Below are 26,330 nucleotides of genomic sequence, written 5' to 3' on the forward strand. Positions count from 1 at the left end.
CTCTAATCTTTCTGTCTTTATGATTTGCCTATTTTGGAATCATATAATGTATCTTTTGTGACTAACAGTTTTTACTTAGCATAATGTTTTCAAGGTTCATTCATGCTGTAGCATGTCTCAGTATTTCATTCCTTTTTATTGCTGAATAATATTTCATTGTATGGATATACAGATTTGAGGCCATTTGGCTATTATGAATAATGCTGCTGTGAACATTCAGGTACAAGTTTTTGTGTGGATGTATGTTTTATTTCTCTTGGGAGTGGGATTCCTGGGTCAAATAACAACTCTGTGTTTAACCTTTTGAGGAACCGTCAGACTGTTTTCCACAGCAGCTGTACCACTTTACATTTCTATCAGCAGTGTATGAAGCTCCCAATTTCTCCATATCCTCATCAACACTTGTTATTTTCTGTGTTTTTGATTATAACCATCCTAGTATGTGTGAGGAGTTATCTCATTGTGGTTTTGATTTACGTTTCTCTGATGACTAATGATGTTGAGCACCTTTTCATGTGATCATTGGCCATTTCTGTATCTTATTTGGAGAATGTCTATTAAGATACTTTGCCTATTTTAAATTGGGTTATATGTCTACTTATTATTGAGTTGTAAAGTTTTTATGTATTCTAGATACAAGCTTCTTATCAGACATATGATTTACAAAGTTCTTCTTTCATTATGTAGGTTTTCTTCTCATTTTCCTGATGTCCTGAAGCACAAAAGTTGTAAACTTTGATGTCTAATGTATCTTTTTTTTTTGTTTGTGCTTTTGGTGTCCTATCTAACAAACCACTGCCTAATCCAAAGTCATGAAGATTTACCCCAATGTCTCTTCTAAGAGTTTTATAGTTTTAGCTCTTACATTTAGGTCTTTGATCCATTTTGAGTTAATTTTTGTGTATGGTATGAGGTAGGGGTCCAACTTCATTCTTTTGCATGTGGATATCCAGTTATCCTAGCAGCATTTGTTGAAAAGATTATTCTCTCCCGGTTGAATGGTCTTAGCATATTTTTCAGAAATCAATTAACTGTGAATGTGAGGGTTTATTTTAAACTCTCAATTCTATTCTGTTGATCTATGTATCTATCCTTGTGCTATTACTACACTGTCTTTAGCTTTGTAGTGTTTTGAAATTGGGAAACCTGAGTTCTTCAACTCTGTTCTTTTTCAAGATTGTTTTGGCCATTCTAGGTCCCTTGCATTTACATTTGAATTTTAGGCTCAGCTTGTCACTTTCTGCAAAGAAGCCAGCTGGGAGTTTGATAGAAATTGTATTGAATATGTAGAACATTTTGGAGGAGAATTGCCATCTTAACAGTATTAATCTTCCAATTCATGAACACTGGAGGTCTTTCCACTTATTTAAGTCTTTAATTTACTTCAACTGTGTTTTATAGTTTTAGGGTATAGGTTTTGAATTTTTTTGTTAAATTTATTCCTAAAGTATTTTATTCTTTTTGATGCTACTGTAAATGGGATTTTAAAAATATCATTTTTGGATTGTTCACCGCAAGTGTACAGAAACACAGTTGATTTTTTGTATATTGATCTTGTATTCTGCAACCTCCTTATACTCATTTATTTATTTTAGTAGTTTTTTAGTGGATTCCTTGGGATTTTATATGTACAAGATCATGTCATTTGTGAATAGAGATAGTTTTATTTCTTTCTTTCCAATTTGGATGCCCTTTATTTCATTTCCTTGCCTAATTGCCCTGGCTAGCCACCCTAATGTTATCTTACTTATCAGCAGTATTTGGTACAATTGATCATTCCTTCCTTTTTGTAGCCCTGTCTTTACTTGGCTTCTTGGACATCACACCCTTTTGTTTTTCCTCCTATCCCACTGGCTGTTTTCTCATCTCTTTTGTTGGTTCTTCCCCTTTCCCCCAACTTCTTAACTATTTCCCACCTCTGAACTCCAGACCCTGGTATCCACTTGCCTACTTGACAGCCCCACTTAGATGTCCAAAAGGCAGCTCAAATTTACCATGTCCAAAACTTACTCTAATCTTGATTGAAGTATTTTGTGGAAAAACGGAAGAAAAGAAATAAATATTTACTGAATATTTACTATTAGTGCTATTCATTATCTTGTTTACAACACATGTCAGTTCTATGATACTCAGGGGACATGAACCCTGGTCAGTTTGATTCCAGGGCCTGAGCTCCTTCCTAACAGCTCTACTCTATTTCCTACAAATCACAGTGTGTATAGCCCTACTTTTCTCTCCTCAAGACTGTCCTTTGGAGTAGTGTCTGATACTTCAGAAAAAAGGATCTCACCGGATCTCTGGTAATTGGAATTAGAAGTGCTTGTGAGCCATGCAGTGCTTGTAGAGCTGCCTCTTCCCTTTTCCCTGCATAGTGGAGACTGAGATGTCTCCAGTGTGTAGACAGGCTTTCCCACCACCTGGGAAAGCCTACCCTGACTTTGTGGCAAGTTTTTCTTGGTCACTCTCCCAGGTTAGAGTTTCTCTGGCCTTGAGATACACTTCCCGCCTATCAGAGCTGCTCTCATTTATTTGCTTGACTGGATTCTCCATCTTTACTCTGCATTCCTTCTGGTCTCTTTCCCATTTGTTCAAGAATTATCAGCTCTTCTGGGTTTGTGTAAGATATCCTACTTTGACATTTGCTTGCCCATCACCTGGCACTGAAAATTTGCTCAGCATTTCTGACCCACCTGTGTCAACACTTTCCTTATTAAAATACTGGTTACCAAAAAAAAATTACTTGTACTTTTAAATAGCAGTGATAACTCTGTTTTCTCCCCAGAATCTTTGATAGAAATGAAAATGTCCAAGTGGAGTCTATACTGTTGGGAATACATTTTTACAATATATTTTAATCATATTTAAACAAGCCTGTTCTCAAGTGGCACCTGCAATCTCATTTGGTCCCCACGGTATATGTCCCAAGGCAGCTAAGAAAGATGAGAAAACTGATGGGGTCAATTTGTCCATGTTCTTGTAGCCTGTTGGGGCAGAGCCAGTTCTGTTCCCAGTTGAGCTGGTTTATTCGGATAAAGTTCGTGTGTAAGGTGTGCTGTTCACTGCAGGATGAGGTCCCACCCCCAGGGTTTGCCTCTTGGTGCTCAGGGGTCTCACCCTTCCCAGAAGCGCCCTCACTGGTACCTTATTCTATATGCTGAACCTTTCCTGGTCACCTTTGCCCATTGGAGATAACCTAGCTACTGTTTTTTCCCATTCTAAGTGTCAACCAATCATGAGGCATTATGGTACTGTACCTGGAGTCAGAACTAGATTCAAGACTAAGGCTTCTGTGGCTTTGGGCCACCTCTCTGAGCTTCATACATAGGGTGATCTCTAAGGGCATTTGTGGTTCTAGCCTTCCCAGGCTGTATGACTCTATTTCTCTGAAAAGTGAACCTGGACTAATGTCTGAATAGTTGGCAATGGTTTAATATGCTATACCAGGGAGAGCAAATATGTAGCTTCTCTTCCATCTATTAACCATGACATACTCATTATATTTATCTCATCACTGTCACGTGGAACCCAGTCATGACCTCAGACTTCTCAATCCAGTATAGTGCGCTAAGTAACCACTACCAGTGGATCACAGTTGAAATGTGTTTATCCTCCCTGTCTTCCCTCCCACTTCTAGTGCTTCAATCTAAAGCAAGGACTAGTGGTGACCAGGATACTATAGAAGTTAAGAGCATGGGTTCTTGGGTTCAGCTGCTTATATTCAAATCCTGAATCCACTGCTCCCTTTCTGTATGACCTTGGGAAAGTTACTTCTCTGGGCCTCAGTTTCCTTTTTTAGTAATATGGGACATAACAGTAGTCATACTTCATAGGGTTGTAGAGAGGGTTAAATGAAATAATATGTATTAAGAAAAAGTGCTTAGAACAGTGCCTGGCACATGTAACTCATAAAATGTTGACTATTGTATTGATAATAGCCAGGATAAGAACTTGAAAGGCTGGTAGAGGAAAAATTCTTGGATTGATAGGGCTTGTCGTACCCTTTCAGTCTTCAAAGTAGTCAAATATTCATTCTGTTTCTGAGTGTGGATTGATCCTATTTAAAATTTCATTCCTTTATTAATTTATTTAGTGAAAGTTTGGGGCCTACTGTGTGCTATGCATGCAACCGGGTGTCTAGGATATAACAGTAAACAAGTCCTTTTTAAAGTTCATAGTGTATGGGGGTGACAAACAAGTAAAAATGTAGTTACAGTTTTCTTAATAATTGCAGTAATTGGAGTTTGCCCAGGGTCTTTAGGGAGCACTGTGTGTACCGGCGGAGTCTTTTTTTTTTTTTTTTTTGCGGTAAGCGGGCCTCTCACTGTTGTGGCCTTTCTGTCGCGGAGCACAGACTCCGGACGCGCAGGCTCAGCTGCCATGGCTCACGGGCCTAGCTGCTCCGTGGCACATGGGATCCTCCCGGACTGGGGCATGAACCCATGTCCCCTGCATCCGCAGGCAGACTCTCAACCACTGCGCCACCAGGGAAGCCCCGGCGGAGTCTTTTTGATGTTAGTGTTAAACCTGGGTGGGAAGAAACATACTTGAGTCCTCCAGATCTGGCTGGCCTCTTACCAGTGTTTCACAGGCAGTGGACTCCTTGGGGAAGAGTTAATACCTGTTCTAGCTGGTGACACACCTCAGTGGCATGCTCATGCTCCTTGGCATTCATTCAGTTACTCAGCTAACAGCCCAAAGCTTTTCCCACTGCTTCTTGAACTGCTGTCCCCCTTTCTCAGTCATAGCCTGTGGAGTTGCGGAGCAGAGATGTGAAGACAAATGAAGGAGCCCTGAATTTGCAGCTACACAGTAGTTAGATCTCTACAGAGTTGAGTGCCTTAGGAAAGCCTGAATGTGGGGCTTATTAGGGACTTGGAAAAGTTGATGAGTCCATCTCCCTGCCTAACTTAAGATATGGTAGGTCTGTATGACAACTGTGGTGATAGTATGGAATGTGGAGGGTGGGGGAGGAAAAATACCCTTGTGTGGCTGGGGGTGGGAATTGGTGCTGTGACCCATCCTTTCTCCCACTGGTGTCTTGCAGCAAACAGCTATTGTGTGACGTGGTAATTGTGGCAGAAGATGTTGAGATAGAAGCCCACCGTGTGGTCCTGGCAGCCTGCAGCCCCTACTTCTGTGCGATGTTCACAGGTATGGTGAGGGGCAAACAATAACCCATGGTTGTGGGGCTGCAGCCCCACTGGGAGAATATTGAGGGTGGTGGCATGAGAGGGGGGAGGAAAGAAGGCTGTGACGCCCACCCTGAGGAGCTCCTGTGTGCCAGACTCTTTGCTTTGCACCATGGAGATGCAAAGCACCGTGACAGGCCCTCAGCCAGGCGAGTCAAGCATGCAGCCCCTATTGCAGTTAACTCTGTAGCATCATATAGTCTATGAATTCTCAGACTTTGTCATGCATCATAATCATGTCAGGGAGCTGGTTAGACGTGTAGACTCTTGGCTTCATCCCCAGGCTTCTGAGCTGTCATTTTGCAGATGGGGGATCCTGAGGCTGAGAGAAAGGAAGGGACTTGCCTGAGGTCACACGGTGAATGAGTGGAACTTGGCTTCTGGATGCCTGGCCCAGGGCTGGCTGGCCTAGCTGGCCCACGTCTTATTATTCCTTAGCTGTTCTTTCCAGGCAGGGACCTTGAGTCTCCTCTAACCTTTATAGGAATGTGGTAGAGTTGGCAGAAGTGATGGTGGGGCTTGGGGTGGGGAGAGTAAGACAGAGGTATATTCACCATCTGCATTCAGTTTCAGTACCTTTGCCAACTTTCCAGGGAGTCCCTGTTTCCTGAACATGCCAAATAGCCTTGTCCAACTATTGCACGTGTATTATTTCTAAGACTGAATTCCCTGAAACGCATGGGCTGAGCTTCTTGTCTGCAGTACCTCACAGCACCTCCCCTGAGCCAGGTGCAGGCAGTGCTGTATCCATCACTGCTGACTGAAAGCCAGCTGTATGAGGTCAGGTGTCTCTTCCACACACTCATCTATACCCTGTGCTTCCTCTGAGTGTGGTCACTATCACTCTAAATGCTCATCTGTTTCCTGGGGTTTGAGGTGGTCATGCTCTGGGGTCTCGTGTACCTGCTGCTTCTCACCCTGTATCAAATGTTGCCTCCTCTCTGACCACCTGAGCCGTAGTTCCCCACTAGGTCTCTTTCTATTCCATAACTTGATTCTATTTTTTTCATAACATTTATCACTATCTGAAAATCACATTGGTTGGTTGTTTATATATTTTTTACCTGTGTCTCCTTACTGGAGTATCAGTTCCTTGAAGACAGGGATCTTGTTAGATTTGTTTGTTTCTGTACCCTGAGTACCTGGTACATAATAGGACTAAAATATTATTTTAATGAACAAAATGTCTCCTACCCTTGATTGTGAGCTTTGGGTGCTTGCGGATTATGTCTTATGCCTTGTCACTGTTGAATCCTTAGCGCCCACCCCAGGGCCTGATGTTTAGGAGGCTGAATAAGTGAAGGTTAAATGAATGAATGTGGTGCTGCTAAGGATGGGTGAGTGCAGGCACATCTTTGCTGAATAGGCTCTTGCCCTTTTCCTAATATAGTACAAAGCCTGTGCTGGGCAGGAGTGGTTCTTGGTGGGGCGGGGAGTACTTAGCACTTGGCGTTTGGAGAATTCCTCACATGTATGTCTCCCTTGGCTCATCATGTGAAGGACCTGGCCTCAACTTGGAGCAGTGCTTTTGCTAAGTGGACCAAGCCACACTTACCTCACTTTGAGCCTTGGGCCAGGAATTCCACAGTGCAGCCTGGAAAACCAGCTAATTTCACTACCTGGAAATTTTGAGCCACATTCTCTTTGGAGTAGCCTCAAACTCTAGTAGTAAGGTTTTTATTTCTTTTTTTGTCCTTGTCCTTCATCCGTCTCTTTCTTTTAAAATAATTTATCTTGTCTACAATAGTTATTTAGCTGCAACTTCAGTAAATAGTTCTGCCAGTCATTCTTCTCTGTTTGTGTGGTTTGGAAAGTCCAGTGTTGAGAGAGGAGTCTATTTGGAATTACAATAAATTGTACTGTTGGCTCCACTTTTTGCTCATGAACTTGCCTCTGGGGGTAGTGGAAGTACCTAGCAAAACAAGGTGATTTTAAAAAGGGAGAGAAAAGGTGCTTCTGGATCAGGTCTTGGATTCTAGTAATTGAAGGGAAGAGGGAATCAAGAGAAGAAAGCAGTCTAATATGTTGCCTAGCCCAAGCTTTCCACTGAATCTGGTTACCATCCATTCTTCCATTCTTCCTTCCATCCATCTGTCCATCCATTCATCCATCATCTGTCTGTGCATCCATCCACCCACCCACCTACCTATCCATCTCCTCATCCAAACACTATTCACATATGTTCATTGCAGAATAAAAATTAGAAAATTTGGGCAAGCAAAAAAAATACATGTAATACATTTACTCTTGTGATAACTTATGCTTCTCTTTACTGTTACTACTTATCTCATTACTTCCTCACTGTCTGATTTGCCTGGTCAGTCATAAACTTTATGAGGGTAAAAACTGTACCTTTTAAATTCACTGCTATGTCCCTGCTGCCCAGCGTGATCTTACGTACGGTAGGTGCTCAATGAAAATTTGCTTAATTGAACTTAGCGCTATATTGTCAATATATTTTCATGGCAATGAAATCACATCTACATCATTATTTTAATGGCCTCATAAGATTCCATCATATGTATCCGAATTGAAAATCCATTTCCTTATTGGTTGGAAATTATAGTTCTTTCTAATATTTTGCTATTGTAAATAATGCTAAAATGGGCATCCTTGCAACTTAGTCTTTTCTTACATTCCTGATTATTTCCTTAGATCCCTAGAATAAAAAATACTTGGTTAAAGTGTGTGCACATTTTGAATTCTTGTGAGACACGTGCCTCAGTTCCACAACACTTAGAACAGTTGTACCAGCTTATGCTTCCATCGGCAGTACATCAGATTCGTGTATTTTCTGAGGCCCCTTGGTTTTGCTTAAACCTTGGTAAACAGGTACAAAAAAAAAAGTAACATTGCAAAATTTTGTTCTAATTATCAGGTTCAGCTTCAAAATGCATAAAATTAGTAATGAAAAGGCCCAGCTGACTCTCGTTGAGTCCATTTCTATCAGCATGTTTAAGGCCCCAAAGAAAAGGAAATACATGTGACTTTCTTCTGACTTGAGTGGTATGATTAAGATCTTTTACTGAGGCTTAAAGTGTTTTTATTTTTTTGTCCTCTGAGTTCATATTGCCCAAATGTCCTGTGATGGTTCCAAATACCAGCTCCACTCCTTGACCATATCCTTCCCAGAATAACTTGTAATAAGTGTGAAACTGAGGTCTGAGTGCCCACAGAAGAGTGTCCAAAGGCAGCCAGCCTGTGAGAAGGTCTGGGATGGGCAGTCACCTGAGTTGCTCTCCACTCCTTCAGCATAGTGTGATTGGAGAGGCCAGAAGGGCTGGTCTTGTCCTCCTTTTCTCTGTGAATATGGAATACTTAAAATTCCCTCTGATCCCATCCCCCCATCTAGCACCTCCATCCCAGGGGAAGATGATTTCCCCAAAATAGCCCAGTCAGTTTTTTTTCCCTCTTTTTATCATGCCCTTTTCTATGTGTTCTGTGTACTATAGTGTTTGTACTCCATATGGATCCCTTCATGTCATCCAAAACTTTGAAAACAATCCCATTTTATGGTGTTAAAAGAACCAAGTTCTAAAGAATATGTGGACTAAGTGTCTTAGGCTCATCACCATGGCTAAAAGACATTTGAACTCCATCCCAAAAGAAGCCCTGGGAGTGAGCTGTCCCATCTTCTGGCTCTGTTGTGCTACATGCAGCGGCTGATTAAATTGGCTTTTTAAAAATTTTTTATTTGTTTTTATTTTTCTATTTATTTAGGCTCCACTGGGTCTTCGTTGTGGCACGTGGGATCTTCGTTGTGGCATATGGATCTTTTAGTTGTGGCATGCAGACTTTTAGTTGTGACATGGGAACTTTTTAGTTGCAGCATGCGGACTCTTAGCTGCGGCATGTGAACTCTTAGTTGTGGCACACATGCGGCATCTAGTTCCCCGACTAGGGATTGAACCTGGGCCCCTTGCATTGGGAGTGCAGAGTCTTACCCACTGGACTACCAGGGAAGCCCCAGCTTTGTTTTTTTAAAGAAAAGTTACTGTCCAGTTTTTATTAGATGTAGGCTGATATTCAACTGGTGTCTTCGAATATATGGTGAACAGAAATAGGGAGGAGAGTCAGGAATGTGCTGGAGGTAAGAGGCAAGGGGCTTGGAATGTGAGCACCAACTAGCCTCAAGCAGAAAAATTAGGGCCTGGCCCTCTTACCTCCAGGCAGGCACTCATCCCATAGAACCATTGTTTCACCCTTTCTTTATGCCTGACTCTGCCAGGCCCTGGCCTGTGTCTGTGTTCTGAGTGTTTGTATGATGTATTGATGTTTTTGAAGATCTTTGCATAACATGCAGTTTAGCAAGACTTAATCCAAGGCAGTGGGGCAGGGAGGGAGGGAGCACTAGGGAGTAGAATCCTTTCTTTGTATAAAGAGGGCCTTGAGAGATTAGTCGGAGTAGATAGGGTCTGGTTTCTGAGGATTTTGCCTCTAAGGAAATGGTGAGTTTTTCAGGAATTGATTTGGATGTAGTTCAACATAGGCCTTTGTAGTGTCTAGGAAAAGAGACTACTATTCAGACACCCACCAGCACCCATTAAGGTGCAACTGATTTGACCAAGATGATCTGCGGTAGACTTGTCTGGACTTGGAGTAGCTCAGCCTTGAAATTTAGATCATCACTGGGGAGGATCACTGGTAAGAAATGTTTTATGAATGTTCATAGAGGAGGTTTGGAGTTATTGATGCAGAGGCCTCTTTGCTGAGGATTAAATACAGGGGTGGTAATGCCACCTTGCATTGGGAGATGGTGTGGTGTCTTGGAAAGGGCTTTGGAGCCATCGTGACCTGACTCCAGCACCTGATCAAGTTTGTAGGGAATTCACTTAACCTCTATGATCCTGTTTGCTTGTTTATGAGACTGGAATAACAACAATAAGACAATAATAACAATAACCAGGGAACAGATACAGGTAAGGGAAATAAGGCACCCAATACAGAATAGGTACTTAATAAAGTTTACTCTTATTATGTGTAGAGCACATCATAGTTTACAGAGCTCATGTGGATGTGTGGGGTGGCTCTGATACCAGCTGCCCTGATGGTGGTTAGGGTTGATATGAAACATCTCTGTTTCATATCAGGAAGGCATTTCCTTCCTGACTTGGTGCTCCATGTGCCTCTAGCTGAGCAGAAAGACCTTTCCAAGTGGAGGAAGGACGAGATTCCAGGGAGGTTGGGTGCTGGGGTGATATCCATCATTGCAGCTCTGCTGAATCCTGCTGCCACAGTTCTCAGACTCTCATTATCTCCTTTGACTCTCACATAGCCTTGGCTTAAAGGCAGGGCCGGGAATGTCCTTACCTTACAGGAGACAGAGGTCAGCCTTTTGCAGTTAAATGGCATAGGCTGCTCACCTGCAGGAGGTTTAGCTGGGATTCAGGGACGTGACAGGGTATTTCTTTTTCTCATGTGACGTTAACATGTGACATAGGTCTCAGCTTTAGCCAAATGAGTTGGCAACCCAGATATTAGGACTTAGACAGATGAAGGTTCGTGGTAAGAGAGTTTAATAACCACCTTAACACCCATGCAGGATCACTGTGCAAAGGATAAGGACCTTCTGTTTTCTTTTTACCCAGATCATGAAATTAAATTAAAACAGTAAGGATTCAGCTGAGGAGTGAGGAAGAGTTCCATAACACAAGGCTTCCTGAATGCACTTTTTCTTCCCTTTGCCATACAGCTTTGTAGGGGTGGTTGGTGGTCTATGTCTGGTCCTTCAGAAAGACTTCGCAGCCACTCTACCATTCCTTTCTCACTCTTGAGGCTTCTTTGGCTGAATAATAGGGTTGGGTTTATACTGTGATCTAGAGGATGAGCCAGTGATTTCATAGCCTTCCTAAGTCTTCTGTGATGGTGAAAGGTTGTCCCTCCTGGCTCCTCAAGATGCACCTCCTCCCTCCTGTTCCCCCTTGGGCAATCTTCCACCTAAAAGGAGCTCTGTTGTGCATGTGGTATGCTTGCTACGACGAGAACCATGACTTGCTTTCCTGGGCTCTTTATGGTTCTTGGAGACTTCTACGTGCAAGGTCTTAAAGTAGAGCCTGAGGATTTAAAGAAGTTCAAGACACAGACCCTTAATCCAGGCTGCCATCATCTTTCACCTGATTTACTGCAGCAGCCTTCTAATTGGTCAACCTGCCTCCTATTTTGTTCCCTCACCCCAAACCCATTTTCTATGCTGTAGCTTTAGTGATCTTTCCAAAATAAAAAATCTAATGTATCCCTTATTTGCTTAAAGTCTGTCAAGGTCTCCCCATTGCCCTTAGAATGAAGTATAAACTTCTCAGCATGGCCCACAATGCCTTCAAGTGGTCCAGACCCTGCTTGTATCTCCAGCTCCTCTCCCTCTTCCTCCCTTTTCATGCTGTGCTTCTGCCAGACTCAACTTCTTATGGTCCCAGAATAGGTCATGTTCTTTCTTACCTCTGGACCTTTACATACACTATTCTATCTGCCTGGAATATTCTTCCCTCATACTCACTGCTCTTCTGAACAACCATGACTCCTCCAGATCTCATGTTAGATCAGTGGTTCTTAACCATTATGAATCAGCCTGATGAAAACAATGGATTCTTTCCACAAAAAATAGTAAATGTGTGCTCCTGTGTACTCACCATTTTGCATACAATTCAGGGTATAGGCTTCCCTGCTTAAGAACCTTTTAAGCTGAACCTCCTTTTCTAGCATTTAACATACTTTGTAATTGTTGGTTTACTTACTGAGCTCCATGAGGGCAGGGAACATGACTTGTTCACCACTGTGTCCTCTGGGCCTTGCCCATGGGGACTCTTTGATACATGTTTGTTGAGTGAATGAATGAACAAATATCTGCCCTTGAGTAGATCATGATCTATCTGGAAGAACAGGATATGTTGTTAACAGAGGACAAAAGATGTGCAACAAACAGACATTTTCTTTTTTTTCTTTCTTTAATTCAAGTATAGTTGCTGTACAATATTATATAAGTTACAGGTGTACAATATAGTGATTCACAATTTTTAAAGGTTATACTCCATTTATAGTTATTATAAAATATTGACTGGGCTTCCCTGGTGGCGCAGTGGTTAAGCATACACCTGCCAGTGCAGGGGACATGGGTTCGAGCCCTGGTCTGGGAAGATCCCACATGCTACGGAGCAACTAAGCCCGTGCGCCACAACCACTGAGCCTGTGCTCTAGAGCCCGCATGCTACAACGACTGAAGCCCACGTGCCTAGAGCCCGTGCTCTGCAACAAGAGAAGCCACTGCAATGAGAAGCCCGCACACCACACCGAAAGTAGCCCCTGCTTGTTGCAACTAGAGAAAGCTCACGCGCAGCAACAAAGATCCAATACAGCCAAAATAAATAAATAAATACATAAATAAATAAAATATTGACTGTATTCCCTGTGTTGTACAATATATCCTTGTAGCTTATTTTATACCTAATAGTTTATACCTCTTCATCTCCTACCCTATATTGCCCCTTCCCACTTCCTTCTCCCCAGTAGTAACCACTAGTTTGCTCTCTGTATCTGTGAGTCTGCTTCTTTTTTGTTGTATTCACTAATTTGTTGTATGTTTTAGATTTCACATATAAGTGATGTCAAACAGAATTTGTCTTACTTATTTTGCTTAGTATAATACCCTCCAAGTCCATCCATGTTGCTGCAAATGGCAAAATTTCATTCTTTTTAATGGCTGAGTAGTATTCCATTGTGTATATAAACCACATCTTCTTTATCCACTCATCTGTTGATGGACACTTTGGTTGCTTCCATATCTCGGCAATTGTAAATAATGTTGCTGTGAACATTGGGATGCATGTATCTTTTCAAATTAGTGTTTTGGGGTGTTTTTTTTTTTAACATCTTTATTGGGGTATAATTGCTTTACAATGGTGTGTTAGTTTCTGCTTTATAACAAAGTGAATCAGTTATACATATACATATGTTCCCATATCTCTTCCCTTTTTTTTTTTTTTTTATGTATACCAAGGAATGGAATTCCTGGGTCATATGGTAGTTCTATTTTTAGTTTTTTGAGAAACCTCCATACCGTTTTCCACAGTGGCTGCACCAATTTACATTCCCACCAACAGTGGTAGGAGGGTTCCCTTTTCTCCACATTCTCACCAGCATTTGTTATTTGTGTTCTTTTTGATGATAGCCATCCTGACAGGTGTGAGATGATACCTCATTGTGGTTTTGATTTGCATTTCACTGATGAATAGTGATGTTGAACATCTTTTCATGTGCGTGTTGGCCATCTGCATCTCCTCTTTTCTGAAAGTTCAGAGTCTGAAGTGGCTGGGCTGGGCCTCTTGAGAAAAACCAGCAGAACAGGTCTCTTGGGTTGACCTTGAATAGAGAAGGACTTATTGGGCTTATGTTCTGTTCTCTAGAAATATTTGTCAAAGTAGCGGAGGTGAGTGAAGGAGTAAGAATGACCAAGCCTTTGATGATTTCTCCCTCTTTAGAATTATCAGAGTCTGTGGATTTATGAGATGTCAAAAGATAGCCTCTCTTCTTTCTTTCTTTCCCTGTACCAACAAATATTTTTTCAGTGCTTGTTATATGTCACGCACTCTGTTAGGTGTTGAGGACAAGATCCCATCTCTCTTCGTTCTTGCTTACTGGGTAATAAGTATAAGTTGGCTCAGAATTTGGACATAGGTTTTGTTTGGGAATACTTTTATCAAAACCATTAGTTAGGGTCATGTTTAAATTATAGAGGGATTTATTAGAAATGACATGAGATCTAGGGTTAGGCCACGGTTCAGATCCAAGCCCTGCCTCTTACTAGCTGTGTGCAAGTGCCTCTTGATATGCCAGTTCTATAATTTGTAAAATGGAAGTAATATCTAGTACCTCCTGAGGTCATTGCAAGGACTAAATGAAATAATGTGTGTAAATCCTGAGGGCCTGCATGTAGTAGCAACTATTATTACTGCCACTTTCAGGGTTTGTTTAAACTGATGTCTTAGTTTGGTGCAGTGATTTCTACTGGTTCACAGAGATATTAAATTGCATTTTATGAGTCCTTATGATTTATATAGGTCTCCAATTTCCTATAAGGTAAATTTCTCAGAAAATACGTGTCTCTGAGGCCCTAGGTTTTCTTTTATTTTTCCATTTTTTCCTTGCTTGTTGGAGTTTTAAGTACTTAATGTAGAAATTAGAAACTTTTGATTCACATAAAGAAGCAAGAAAAAAAATCTCCCAAAGTCCCACCATCTAGAAAACTGTGTTTTAATGTTTTTTGGACATTTGAGACTGATGAAAATGATTTGTTCATCCCCTCAGAAAATCAAACTTTTGCCCACATATACAAATGTTTGCATGCAACTTCAGGAGTTTCCATTTGTTTACCCCCAAGTTACAAAACCCTAAGCTGACTCCCAAGCTCTAATTCCATAGAGAGAGAAAGCAATCAGGCCAGGCTCTGATTTCACACTCACTAAGGGCTTCTGAGTCTCTTGGTTCTTGCAGTCAGGTTGCTGGTTGCTCGTTTTTCTAAGGTCCAAGTTTTTTTTTATTATAAAATTTATTTATATATTTATTTATTTTTTGGGTGTTGGGTCTTCGTTGCTGCGCGTGGGCTTTCTCTAGTTGCGGTGAGCGGGGGCTACTCTTGGTTGCCATGCGCGGGCTTTTCATTGCAGTGACTTCTCTTGTAGAGGAGCACGGGCTCTAGGGCGCAGGCTCAGTAGCTGAGGTGCGCGGGCTTAGTTGCCCCGCGGCATGGGGCATCTTCCTGGATCAGGGCTCGAGCCTGCGTCCCCTGTGTTGGCAGGCAGATTCTTAACCACTGCGCCACCAGGGAAGTCCCTCTAAGGTCCAAGTTCTTAAACTAAGAATTGGCTATCTTTGATGATCTTTTGCAATATAATTACCAACTGGACCTTTATTTGTGAATGTCTTAGTAGCTGTTTGGAGAGATGAATTTAACTTCTGATTTCCTTGCGTGGATGTTCTTTTTTTTTTTCTTCTTTTTTGCGGTACACGGGCCTCTCACTGTTGTGGCCTTTCCTGTTGCGGAGCACAGGCTCCGGACGCGCAGGCTCAGCGGACATGGCTCACGGGCCTAGCCGCTCCACCCCATGTGGGATCTTCCTGGACCGGGGTACGAACCCGTGTCCCCTGCATCGGCAGGTGGACTCTCAACCACTGCGCCACCAGGGAAACCCGCATGTATGTTCTTGTTTGTCTTAAAGTAAATTCAAGAAAGAGATTGTGAGAGCCTGTTTTATAGGCAGAGGAGAAACCCACCGTCTTTTCCTGTTTCCTCTTTGCCTCTTCGTCCTGTCTCAGGGCTCTTTGTGCTGAAGTCTTTTCACTGGCTTCTACTACAGTCAGAGAGAACCAACTGGGGGTCTCTGGGCTACCTGATCTGGCAGCAGTGGGAGCTGGCAACGTCTGGAATAGGTCCCCCGCCCCCACCTTTCCTCCCTGTTCAGAGTCATTCATATCTAGAACTGTGTCAGGGTGGGAACTGGGGATTGGTGGAGGAATCATGTGCAGTCCATGCAGCTTGGAGGTGGGCGTCTGCAGCCCACATGCTGTACTGTACTTTATTTTCTTGGCTCCAGTGCACAGATTCCACAGAGAGAAAACAACCGCCCAGGCTCAGTTTTCACACTCACATAAGGACTTCTGAATCCCTGTTTCTAGTAGTCGTGTTGCCCTTCATTTCAGTCTACAAAGACACATGTCTTGCCTGTCTTTTCCTTCTGAAATCAGCAGCCCTTGTTGAAGGAGCCTGGCTCTAGATAGAGCTGTGTGCTGTATAGAGAGGGCAGGCTGAAGTCAGGGGCCTCGGGACTGCACATGTGGTGCCACTGCTGCCCTAGTTCACAGGCCTCTGTCTTCTCTTTTTTGGATTATTGTCAGGGCCTCCCATCTGTTCTCCCTGCCTCTGATCCAGCTTCCACCAGTACATCCAAAATTTCATTCAAAGACACCCATCTGTTGATGTCATTCCCTTGTTTAAAACCTTTCAGTGGTGCTACTCTTAGGATAAAGTGCAAACTCATTTGCATGGTTTGCTGGGCTCTGCAAGTCCTGGCCCCTATCTACCTCTCCAGCCTCCTTCCTCTCACTGTCACCCCACGTACCAGCCGTGCTGCCCTCTAACTGTTCCCCACATTTATACTTTTGGCACTTCTCTGTCTTTGCACTGATGATTCCTGCATCCAGCTCGTCCTTCCTCACCTCTGCTGCATGTGGAATACCCAGCTCAAATGTGACCTCCTATTAGGATGCCTTCCTGGATTCCCCAGACAGGGTTTGTTGCTCTATCGTCTGCATTCTTGGGATTCAGTACACCATAGTGATTACAAGTGTGGGGCTCTAGAGTCAGACTCCCTGCTTTCAATCCCAGCCTGGCCCCTTCCTAGATGTATGACTGTAGGCAAAATGAATTACCTACACTCCTGTGCCTCAGTTTCTTCATCTGTAATATGGGGATGATATTAATAACACTCATAGGTTGTTGATTAAAATAGGCAACAGTTTAAAGTGCTTAGCACAGTGCTTGGCCATAGTTAGCACTCAATAATTGTTTTTTTAAGAAATTGTTGTTCTACTGGTACTTTGCATATACCTCTGTTAAGCTCTTATCATCTCATATATTTTTATATATCTGCCCTACTAGAACAGGTGCTCCTTCTTGAGGACAGGTGCATATCTCGTTCACTTTCCCTGCAGTAACTTGGTTGAATGCTTTATCACATATAGATTTGCCTTCAGAGTGGAAATGGGCAACAGATAGAGTGGGGAATGCTTGAAATTGGGTTTGTGGATGATCACAGACCCAGAGTTGTTGTGACCTTGATGTCAGCTGGTCTATCTTCCTCTGTGCTTGAGCCCTTCTGCTGCCTCCGGGAGCACAGACAGTGCTTTTATGTTGCCAAGACAGGACAGGAGGCCATGTGAAAGTTAAGCACACCCTAGGCACCAAGTTCATGTCCATTTTGTTTTTGTTTTGAACTGTAGGTGACATGTCTGAGAGTAAAGCCAAGAAGATAGAAATCAAGGATGTGGATGGGCAGACCCTGAGTAAGCTGATTGACTACATCTATACGGCGGAGATTGAGGTGACTGAAGAGAACGTCCAGGTAAATTCAGCTCCAACTAATAGCTCAGTATATTGTATATTCAGGGCCCACTGTTTTACATCATCATTTCATTTAACCCTCACAACAACTCAGTTGGTAACTGGAGAGGAAACTGAAGCTCCAGAGAGAGTAGGTGACTTGCCCTGGGTCACATGGCAAGGGTGAACGACCGTCAGACTCCTGCCTGCCTGACCATGGGACCCACGTTCTTAACCACTAGGCCAAAATCCCTCTGAATGAGCTTGGGCTCCAGAGCAGAAAGTCTTTAACTCACGCTGGTTTAAAGTGTTGGTAAAGGAAGAATTAGAAGCCTGGGTGACCCCTCTTCTCCTCAGTCATTATCTCATCTCAAGGATTTTGAGTATTGGCTTGTGAGGCTGTTAAAAGTTTTCCTTGTCTAACTGTTCGTCAGCGAAATGCCTCTGAGCCTGTGGAGGTGCCAAGCACCAGGCTTGAGTGTCAGTAGAGGCATGTTGCTCTGAGACATGTTGTCTGTGCCTTTTCCTCCTTTCGCCGCCCTGCCCTCATCCCAAGCCATCTGGAGCCTTGAAATAGGAGCCAGTGAAGACACTGCTTCACCCAAAGGTGTGGATCTTTACTGTCAGGACGTGAGACATCAGCGTCATGCTTCAGAAGGGAAGATGGTTGAGGGTGTGGCCCACGCTGGAACCCTATGAGTCACCAGGCCAAACACAGACGCAGGATACACTATTTCTTGTCATTAAGGATTTTACTGTTTAATTAAAGTAATGGAAATTGTGTGGGATATGGAGGTTTTTTCTTCCTTCTTTTTTTTTTTTAAAGCAAAATTTCACCTTATTTAGGTGAATAGGTCGATACCTCTCTGGTGACCAAAATACCTATTTCCCTTATCCAGAACACCATCCCCTCTTCTAGGATTGAGGTATTTGGGAGGCCGAATTGATAATCGTGTATTGATTCCATTTGGCCCAGATGTTTGAGTGCCTCTTACATGCCAGACACTTTACTGGGCACTGTGTTTGTACCAGTGAGCAGAGGTCATTCCATTGTCTGCTTTCATGGAATTTGTGGTCTAGGGGTGAAGATGGACACTCATCAAATAAGCACACAAGTAATGTTTATGCACAAATTGTGATAAGTCCTTTGAAGGAAAGGAACAATTTGGATGAAGGAGGGAATCTAGGAAGGGCTCTTTCAGGAGATAAGATTTGAGCTGAGGACTGCAGGATGAATGGAAGTTAGCTTGGTGTGGTGAAGGGTACTCTGCTGGGGGTGTCAGGGCACAGGCAGACTGAGGGTCTGAGGCACCCTGCATTTGGGCCTGCAGAGCCTGCCCCAAGGTACAGACTGCTTTTGTCTCTGGCCCCTAGACAGACTTTTGGGTGGCATAGTTTCTATAGTGATCTGGTATAATCCTCCCCTGCCCTTTTAAAATTGAGGTTTATTTTATACACAGTAAAATGCATAGCCATTCCATTATTTCTGATCTTTCCCATCCAGAGTAGAGTGGGCGAGGTCATGGTTACATACTAGGTCTAGCAGCAGAATTTAAACAGCTGAATGACTTTTGGGCAGTAACAGTAAGTGCAAAGTAATTTAGTATAAAATATGTATAGGGCATGTATGGAAAAAAATTTTTTTAATGGGTGATAGTGATTTCAAATCACCATGACATTTAAATTCATTTAGGTACTTTTGAGACTGATATAAATATTGAGATTCACAAAATGCCAGAAATTACATCCTTTCAACTCTAATGAATAATGCTAGATGTCAACCTAAAAATATGCAGGGGTATAAATAATTTTTAAAAATCTCGCATTAGGGTATATCAGTAACTCATTAATCATACAGTGTGGTAGGCAGAATAGTAGCCCCCAAAGATGTTCATGTCCTAACCCCTGGAATTTTGTGAATATGTTAGGGTGAATGTCAGAGGAATTAATATTGCAGATGGAATTAATGTTGCTAATCAGCTGAACATGTGATGGGAGATTAGCTTGGATTATCCAGGTGGGCTCAGTGTAATAGCTAGGGGTATTTAAATCGAAGAGGGAGGTGGAATGAGAGAACTAGAGCGATGTGATCTGGCAAGGATTCAGTTTGATGTTTCTGGCCTTGAAGATAGGGAGGCCATGAGCCAAGGAATGTGGGTGCCTCTAGAAGCCTGAAGGGCAAGGAAACGTATTCTCCCTCAGAACCTCCAGAAGGAGCTCACCTCTGCTGACACCTTGATTTTAGCCTGGTGAAACCCATTTGGGACTTCCGACTTCCAGATGTAAGAAAATAAATTTGTTTGTTGTTTTAGGTCACTAAAACAAAACAAAAACAAATAAACTTAAAACACTGTTTAGGGGAGATTGTAGAATTGTATAATTGGAACCAGCTTTTTTCTCCCTTTTCTACATGTGTTTATTTAATAAGCTTTTTTTCCCTGTAAAGTACAAAGTGTTTAAAAGCTTAGGTAGTTAGAAGATGTTCCATTCTGGATCCTTTTTGCCTGGCTGGGTATTTATCTTTGCAACTTTGGTCTAACCCAGTGGTGGTCTCTACAGCACCAGTTACCTTAAGGCAGGTAGCAACAGATAGCGTAATCGGAGGACTCTGGAGAAAATGGCGTCACCATTACTTTTAAAAACTACTTTGTAGGGGTCGTGGGGAGGGAGCCAGCGTGAAGACGTGCAGCTTCAGAGGGCTTGCAGAACTAAAGATGAGGCAGGAATCAAGTCTGAATGGAGACCTGGGTCCAGGCCTCAGCTTTGACGTTCATTCACACAGTACTCTTATTCTTGCCTTTTCCCACTGCAGGGGGTCAGTCTCCTGACTGTAAAGTGAGGGCATGGGACTCAGTGACCTCTGATCAGAGAAGACTCTTACTCTGCCAGCCTCTGGTTTGTTCTGCTTCCTTTCTACTAGAGCTTCTCTGATACCCTCCCTGACATGCTGCCTCAAGGATCAGTTTTCTCATCTGTAAAACAGGAATCATAATAGTACCCATTCTGTTGGGTGGTCATGAGTTAGACTGTCTGCCTTCAAACCTTGACTCCACCATTTTCTAGCTGTGTGACCCCAGGAAGGTCCTTAACCTCTCTGTGCCTCAGTATTCTTGTCTGTATTATGGGCATAATAATCGTACTTAACCTCATAGGGTTGGCATGAAGGTTAAATGAATTACTATAAGTAAAGCACTTAGAGGAGTGCCACCCTGTGCCAACAGACAGTATGGGCACAGAGAGCACTGTGAACACAGAAGCTTTTTCATCAAGGAGCACATAGTCTGAAGGTGGAGACAGGTGGCCAGGCAAATGCATGCCCTCCAGTGTGGTAGGGGCCAGGGTGGAGGTACCCAGGAAGCAGGCAATGGTCATCACTCCTTGATGAGGATGGTCAGGGCAGGCCTCACTGAGGAAGTGTTTTGTGTGCTGGGTCTTGAAGGAAGGTCTGGGAGGTCAGGCCTGCCTCCTCTTCCACCTGTCTGTGTCCCTGCTGGCGTGTGAGCCCCTGGAGGGGCCTGTTGCATTCATTTGTATGTGGGAGTAGGGAGGGGGCTGCATGTTCAGGGGCTCCCCTGAGAAGCACAATGTGGAACCTTCAGGAAACTGCATTGTTTGGAATCAGTCAGATATATGAACTATTTTCCTTTTTATCCCTCACTTAAAACTATGGTTTGGTCAGGGGTGACCTTGGGGGAAAACAAAACAAAAAAAGTTGAGAAGAGAAAGTTTAGATCAAAATGTGGTTGCTTCTTATGCTGTGATGTACCTGCTGAGAGTTGCTCACAAGCTGTCTGTGAGGACAGTGTGTATTGAGGATTTGGTGCACTGAGGCGGTGAGCATGGAGGCACCTGGGGAAACAAGGGTCAGAGACTTGGGGCTTGGTTAAGTGACTGGGAGATGATGCCCTAAATCTCTTCCCAGCCACACATACCTTGGAGAGTCTGAGCTGCCCTTCTATGGTGGAGGTAACAAGTCGTAACTGTTACTTATTGATACTCATTGTAAGACAAGCATGTGTTGATTATTTCACATGCATTATTTCATTTAATTATCGTAACCATCACTAGAAAGTTCTACTATGATTCTTCTCTTACAGTTGAAGGAACTGATGCTCCAAGGGGTTAAGTGGGTAGTACCCACGGTCACACAGGTAGTAAGGGGTGGAGTTGGGGTTTGAATCCAGCTCTCTCCAGCTCACTGTGCCCTGTTGATGTGGTCAACTCGAGTTTCTCGTTAAATGAATGATCAGAATCTTGACTTCAGCTCGTAATAATTAATAATAATAAAAACCAGTTTAACTGACGAATTCCTGTGCACCAAACACTGGGTTAGCTGCTTTAAATGTATTATCTCATTTGAGCCCAACAACAAGCCTTTAAGGCAGTACTATTATTTTCATTTTACTGTTGAGGAGTCAGAGGTACAGAGAGGTTATTTGCCTTTAGTCACATGGCTGGTAAGTGGAGAAGTCAATATTCTAAGTGACACTATACTTCAATAAAGAAATTAAAAAATTATTCTAAGTGACACATTTAATCACAGTACTTTTTGCTAGCTCTCCTGTTCATCTATCTGTACACCTCTCTCTCTCTCTCTCTCTCTCTCTCTCTCTCTCCCCCTCCCTTCTTTCTCTCAGTAGATTTTTATTTAGCACTATTTCTGTGCCAGGCCTCATGCCTGGTGCTGGCAGAGGCAGACCCCCTGCTGTGTGGTGTGGGCAGAGGCCCTGGGCAGCCTTGCCACCTGGCCCTCTGGCTGGTACCCTCCCTCTGTGCATGGCCCTGCCTCTCTGAAATTCCAGGAGTAGGTGCATTCTGAGGCAGGGCATTTCCTTTTGTTTTTGTTAAAGGAAACTAAACTCTGTGACGGGATATCCTCTGCTGTGTTTTCATGTTATCCGAGGGAGAGGAAAAAAAACAAAACAGCGCCTGCATGTGAAAAATGGAGGGAAGCCATTTGCAAGCTGGAGGGGAACCTGTAAACTCTCTGCTGAGGGTCATTCCAGGGCCTGTTTTCCCAGCACCAAAATGCTGAGAGGGCGAGAGCCAAGCTGAAAGCTTTTAACCCAGGGTCGTCTTCTCTTCCTGCAGCGATTCCAGCCAACTGCTTCTTCTCAGGTCTCAATCTTCTTCCAGGGGCCAAGCAGCACGGCCCTAGTGATTCCACCAGGACAGTCTTGCTTCCAAGCTGAGGACCTGAGTTTGGCCTCTTGTTCCTAATCTTGTTACTGCTGCCGCTTGAGGGAGTCGAGTTGCAGGCAAGATAAGAGAAGAGGAAATCCTCTTTTAGCCCTTGTTGTGGGAGAGGGAAGCAAAGACCACCTCCTGGACGTTTTTCACTCTCTTTTCTTTTGTAGCCTCTGGGGATTTGTGTTGACTCGCCTTGTGTGCAGCCCCCAGAGCCCTACTGGACCAGACCCCTGTTTATCCCTGAGACTCAGCATTTGAGCAGTGATACATCCTCCAGCCTCTAAACCCTCCTCAGTATTCTGAATCCCTTTGCTTTTCTTCATGCCTTCCTGTATGAAGCAAGTGGATCGCAGCATAAGATCAAAGAGAAAGGAGGGAAGGGGCAATTAGAGAAACCACCAGCCCCGCTCATTTTGGGAAGTCACCTTGGGAATGCTTTTGGGCAGAAGTGGACCCAAAGAGGATGGGAGGAGGGTGTATGGAGAGGTGGAAAGCCTGATCATTTTTGTCTGCGAAGTGGGTTTTGTGAACAGTAGGAAAGTTGAAAGCTGTGTGGGTAGCTCTATCCAGGGAGGTTCTAAAAACTGAAAGTATAATCTAAGGAATGTGTTCAGAAAGTATTTATTATTTCATTTCTTTGGATGGTTGTCATGAGCTTGAAAAATTAAGCCCCAAACTGCGGCTGTCTTTGTGGGGGAGAAGAGGACAGGGAGGCGGAGGAGGTGTGTGTCCCTGGCGTGATCGCATCTTGGCTTGGCGGGTATGCAATCTGGGGGCGGATTGGACTCTCAGAAATTCCTCCTCTGCGGACCTAAAGGGCTGCTGTCCATTTCGGCCTCTAATCACACCTGACCCTTGGGGGCTTGCCACGCCCGAAGTAGGGTGTATGCTGGACAGCATTGGATTACTCCTCTCCACCAGGGTTTCTTAGTGTAACTGGATACAAGTTTCTGGTCTCTGGGGTGAACAACCAGCCCAGTTTGCCCAGGATTGAGGGCTCTCCTGGGACACAGGACTTTGAGTGCTAAAACTGGCAAAGTTTGAGCAAACCAGGATGGTTGGTCAACCTATGGCCCTAACTCTAGGGTTTATAGCTGGTGCTGGTCAGAGCGGGTGTCATGGAGGTCATTTGGGGGTTTGGAACACGACTTTCCATTCCTGGTATGTATTCAGCAAGAATGGTTAATGGTTCTCCACTTAACTCTCAGGGAGAGACTAATCTGGTCCTGGAATCTGTTTGGCTAGGCTGAGCAAGCTCACAGGTTAATTGAGTTTCCCAGTTTATGGCTGCTCCGTGGGGACGTGGCTGTCTAGTGGGGATGGAGCTCAGGTGGTCAGATTTGGAGCCTGGCTATGTTCACTTACGGTCTCAAAGTCTCCAGAACGGGTGATCTTATCTTTTTCCTTCTCTGGAATGAATCAGTGGTTCAGAAAATACCAAGGACAGGATGGTAATTTACTGTTGTATTGCTGGGGACATAGGGTAGTGGAAGAAAGAGGGCAGAGGAAGGAGAGAGGAGATGTTTTCTAGACTTCGGCTATCGTGAGGGAGAGGTTTAAGCCTGCAGGTAGGAAGAGCTTCCCTTTGAGAGCAGGCTTTTAAGCTTGGGAGCAAGACCACTGTTAGTGGAGGCTCTTGGTGGCATCTGTGTGCGGGCAGGAATGAGGAAGGGTGGCTAACTGCCCCAGTTTTTGCACTGAAAGTCCTGCGTCCTGGGAAACTCTTCAGTCCGGGGCAAACCTGGATGGCTGGTTACCCTAGTGGTGGGACAAGGCCCAAGAATGGGAAGTGGGGCAGAGATTTTGGCCTTAGCCCATGGAGGTGAGGAGGGCTAGAGATGAGGCTCAGAGCTGTTTTGGGAGACCGTCAGCCTCCAGAATTTAAATCACTCAAAAAAAAAAAAAAAAAAGTTTGTACTGCCCTGAGTCGAGAAATCAAATGCATCTGCAGCCCTTGTCTTCCTGGGCAAGCCCGTGTGGTTGGGAATACCTGGAGTCTGGCTGGCCTAGACACTCTCCCTGAGAGTCAGGGGGGCAGCTGAGAGCAAAGGCCCAGGACACGGGGTTGTTTTGGGGTGAAATGGATGCTGGGGATCCCTGAGCAATGCAGTCTCAAGCCAAACTGTTCTGCTCTGATTTTTTTTTTTCTGAATTTCTTTTTGTTAAGTCACTCTCAGAACATCTACCCCTCCCACAGGGTCGGGAGGGAGGGGTAGCAGAGCTGGTGTCAAGAAGGACTCTGACAATGATCATGGTTTTTGATCCGAGGGCAGGCTTTGGTAGCTGTGGCAAAGTCCTAGGGAGCTTGACCAGGGTTGACAGTCTGAGCACCCATCTGGCCTGTTCAAGCTAGTCTTCCCTGGCTTCTAGGAAAAACACATGCACACACACCTGAGCAGGAACTATTTCTGTCTTCCAGGATACAGTATAAATACTCATGTGCCTCATGGCCTTTTAAAAGGAAACTTAGCTCTCCTTTTGCTGAGAATGTACTCAGAAATGTTCTTTATTATTTATCTGTTGGATGGGAGAGTAGAGTGTGTCTGTTTGAGTTCCAGTGGATTTGGGGATGATGCTCTTGTTCCAGTAGATGATAAACTCTGTAAGATCAGGGGTCTGATTTCTCTTGCTTACCTACCACTGAATCACAAAGGCAGGCCCACAGGTGCTCAGTAATTAAATGGTGAATGAGCTTGTGAACAAGTCAATAAAGACCTTTGAGTGAAGACAGTAGCTAAAGGCTGTAGGGCAGTGGTTCTAAACTTGGCTATATATTAGAAGCACCTGGGGAACTTTAGCAATATCTCACTGTCCAGGCTACACCCCATTCCTATTAAGTTGAATCTTTGGGGGTGAGACCCAGGCATCAGTATTTTAAAAATTCTCCAGGTGATTCTCCAGGTAGGAGGACCAGTTTGTCTTAGCTTGGGCTGCTGTAACAAAATACCACAGAGTGGATGGCTTACACAACAGAAACTAATTTTCTCACAGTGTTAGAAGTTAGAAGTACAAGATCAAGGTTCCAGCTGATTGAGTTTCTGGTGAGGGCTTTCTTACTAGCTTGCGGAAGGCCACCTTCTCCTTGTGTTCTTGCATGGTAGAGAGAGAGAACTCTGGTATCTGTTTCTCTTCTTATAAGGGCACCAGCCCTGATGGATTAGGGCCCCACCCTTCTGACCTCCTTTAACCTATCTCCAAATACCGCCCAAATTTGGGGTTAGGGCTTCAACGTATAAACTTTTGCAGGGTACACAAACACTCAGCCTATAAGGGTCTTGTTACTCAAAGTGTGGTTCATGGACCAGCAGCTGCAAGCATAGCCTGGGTACTCATTCAAAATGGAGGCTCTTGGGCCCCACCCTAAACCTACTGAGTCAGAATCTGCATGTTAATAAGATCCCAAGGGGAATTCATATACACATTAGCCACTGGGAGTCACTGCTGGTCTGTAGGGAGACAGAGAATCTGTTGGTGCTTAGGGTCCATGAAGTGGAGAGTAGTGGGGACTAAGGCTGGGCTTGCCTCAAAGTCCAGGCCGAGAAGTTTGGACTTACTTGGGCAGGTAGTGGAGAGCCGTGCAAAGACCTTGAACTTGGGTGTGGTCTAATTAGAACACTGCTTTGGGGAGATGAGACCCTGGCGGTGGGATCCTGCAAGTCAGAATGTCACCTTCTCTTCCAGGTGCTGCTCCCAGCAGCCAGCTTGCTGCAGCTCATGGATGTTCGCCAGAACTGCTGTGACTTCCTGCAATCTCAGTTGCATCCCACCAATTGCCTGGGTATCCGCGCGTTTGCAGACGTGCACACCTGTACCGACCTCCTGCAGCAGGCCAACGCTTATGCAGGTAATGGGGAGTGGGGTGG

General features: G+C 44.0%; 1 protein-coding gene across 1 annotated transcript in view; it reads left to right on the forward strand.

The window, feature by feature from the left end:
* The window catches only part of KLHL3 (kelch like family member 3), a gene marked incomplete at its 3' end in the record, with an annotated part of 108,180 nt that overhangs the window by 22,890 nt on the left and 58,960 nt on the right, over positions 1-26,330 (forward strand). The window contains exons 3-5 of the mRNA XM_082834970.1: positions 5,045-5,151; positions 17,178-17,299; positions 26,149-26,311. Coding sequence (XP_082691096.1) covers positions 5,045-5,151; positions 17,178-17,299; positions 26,149-26,311 — 392 coding nt within the window. The remainder of the gene's footprint in view (positions 1-5,044; positions 5,152-17,177; positions 17,300-26,148; positions 26,312-26,330) is intronic.

Source organism: Leucopleurus acutus (assembly GCF_964270905.1).
Source record: "Leucopleurus acutus genome assembly, chromosome: 3".
NCBI classification, from domain to species: Eukaryota; Metazoa; Chordata; class Mammalia; order Artiodactyla; family Delphinidae; genus Leucopleurus; species Leucopleurus acutus.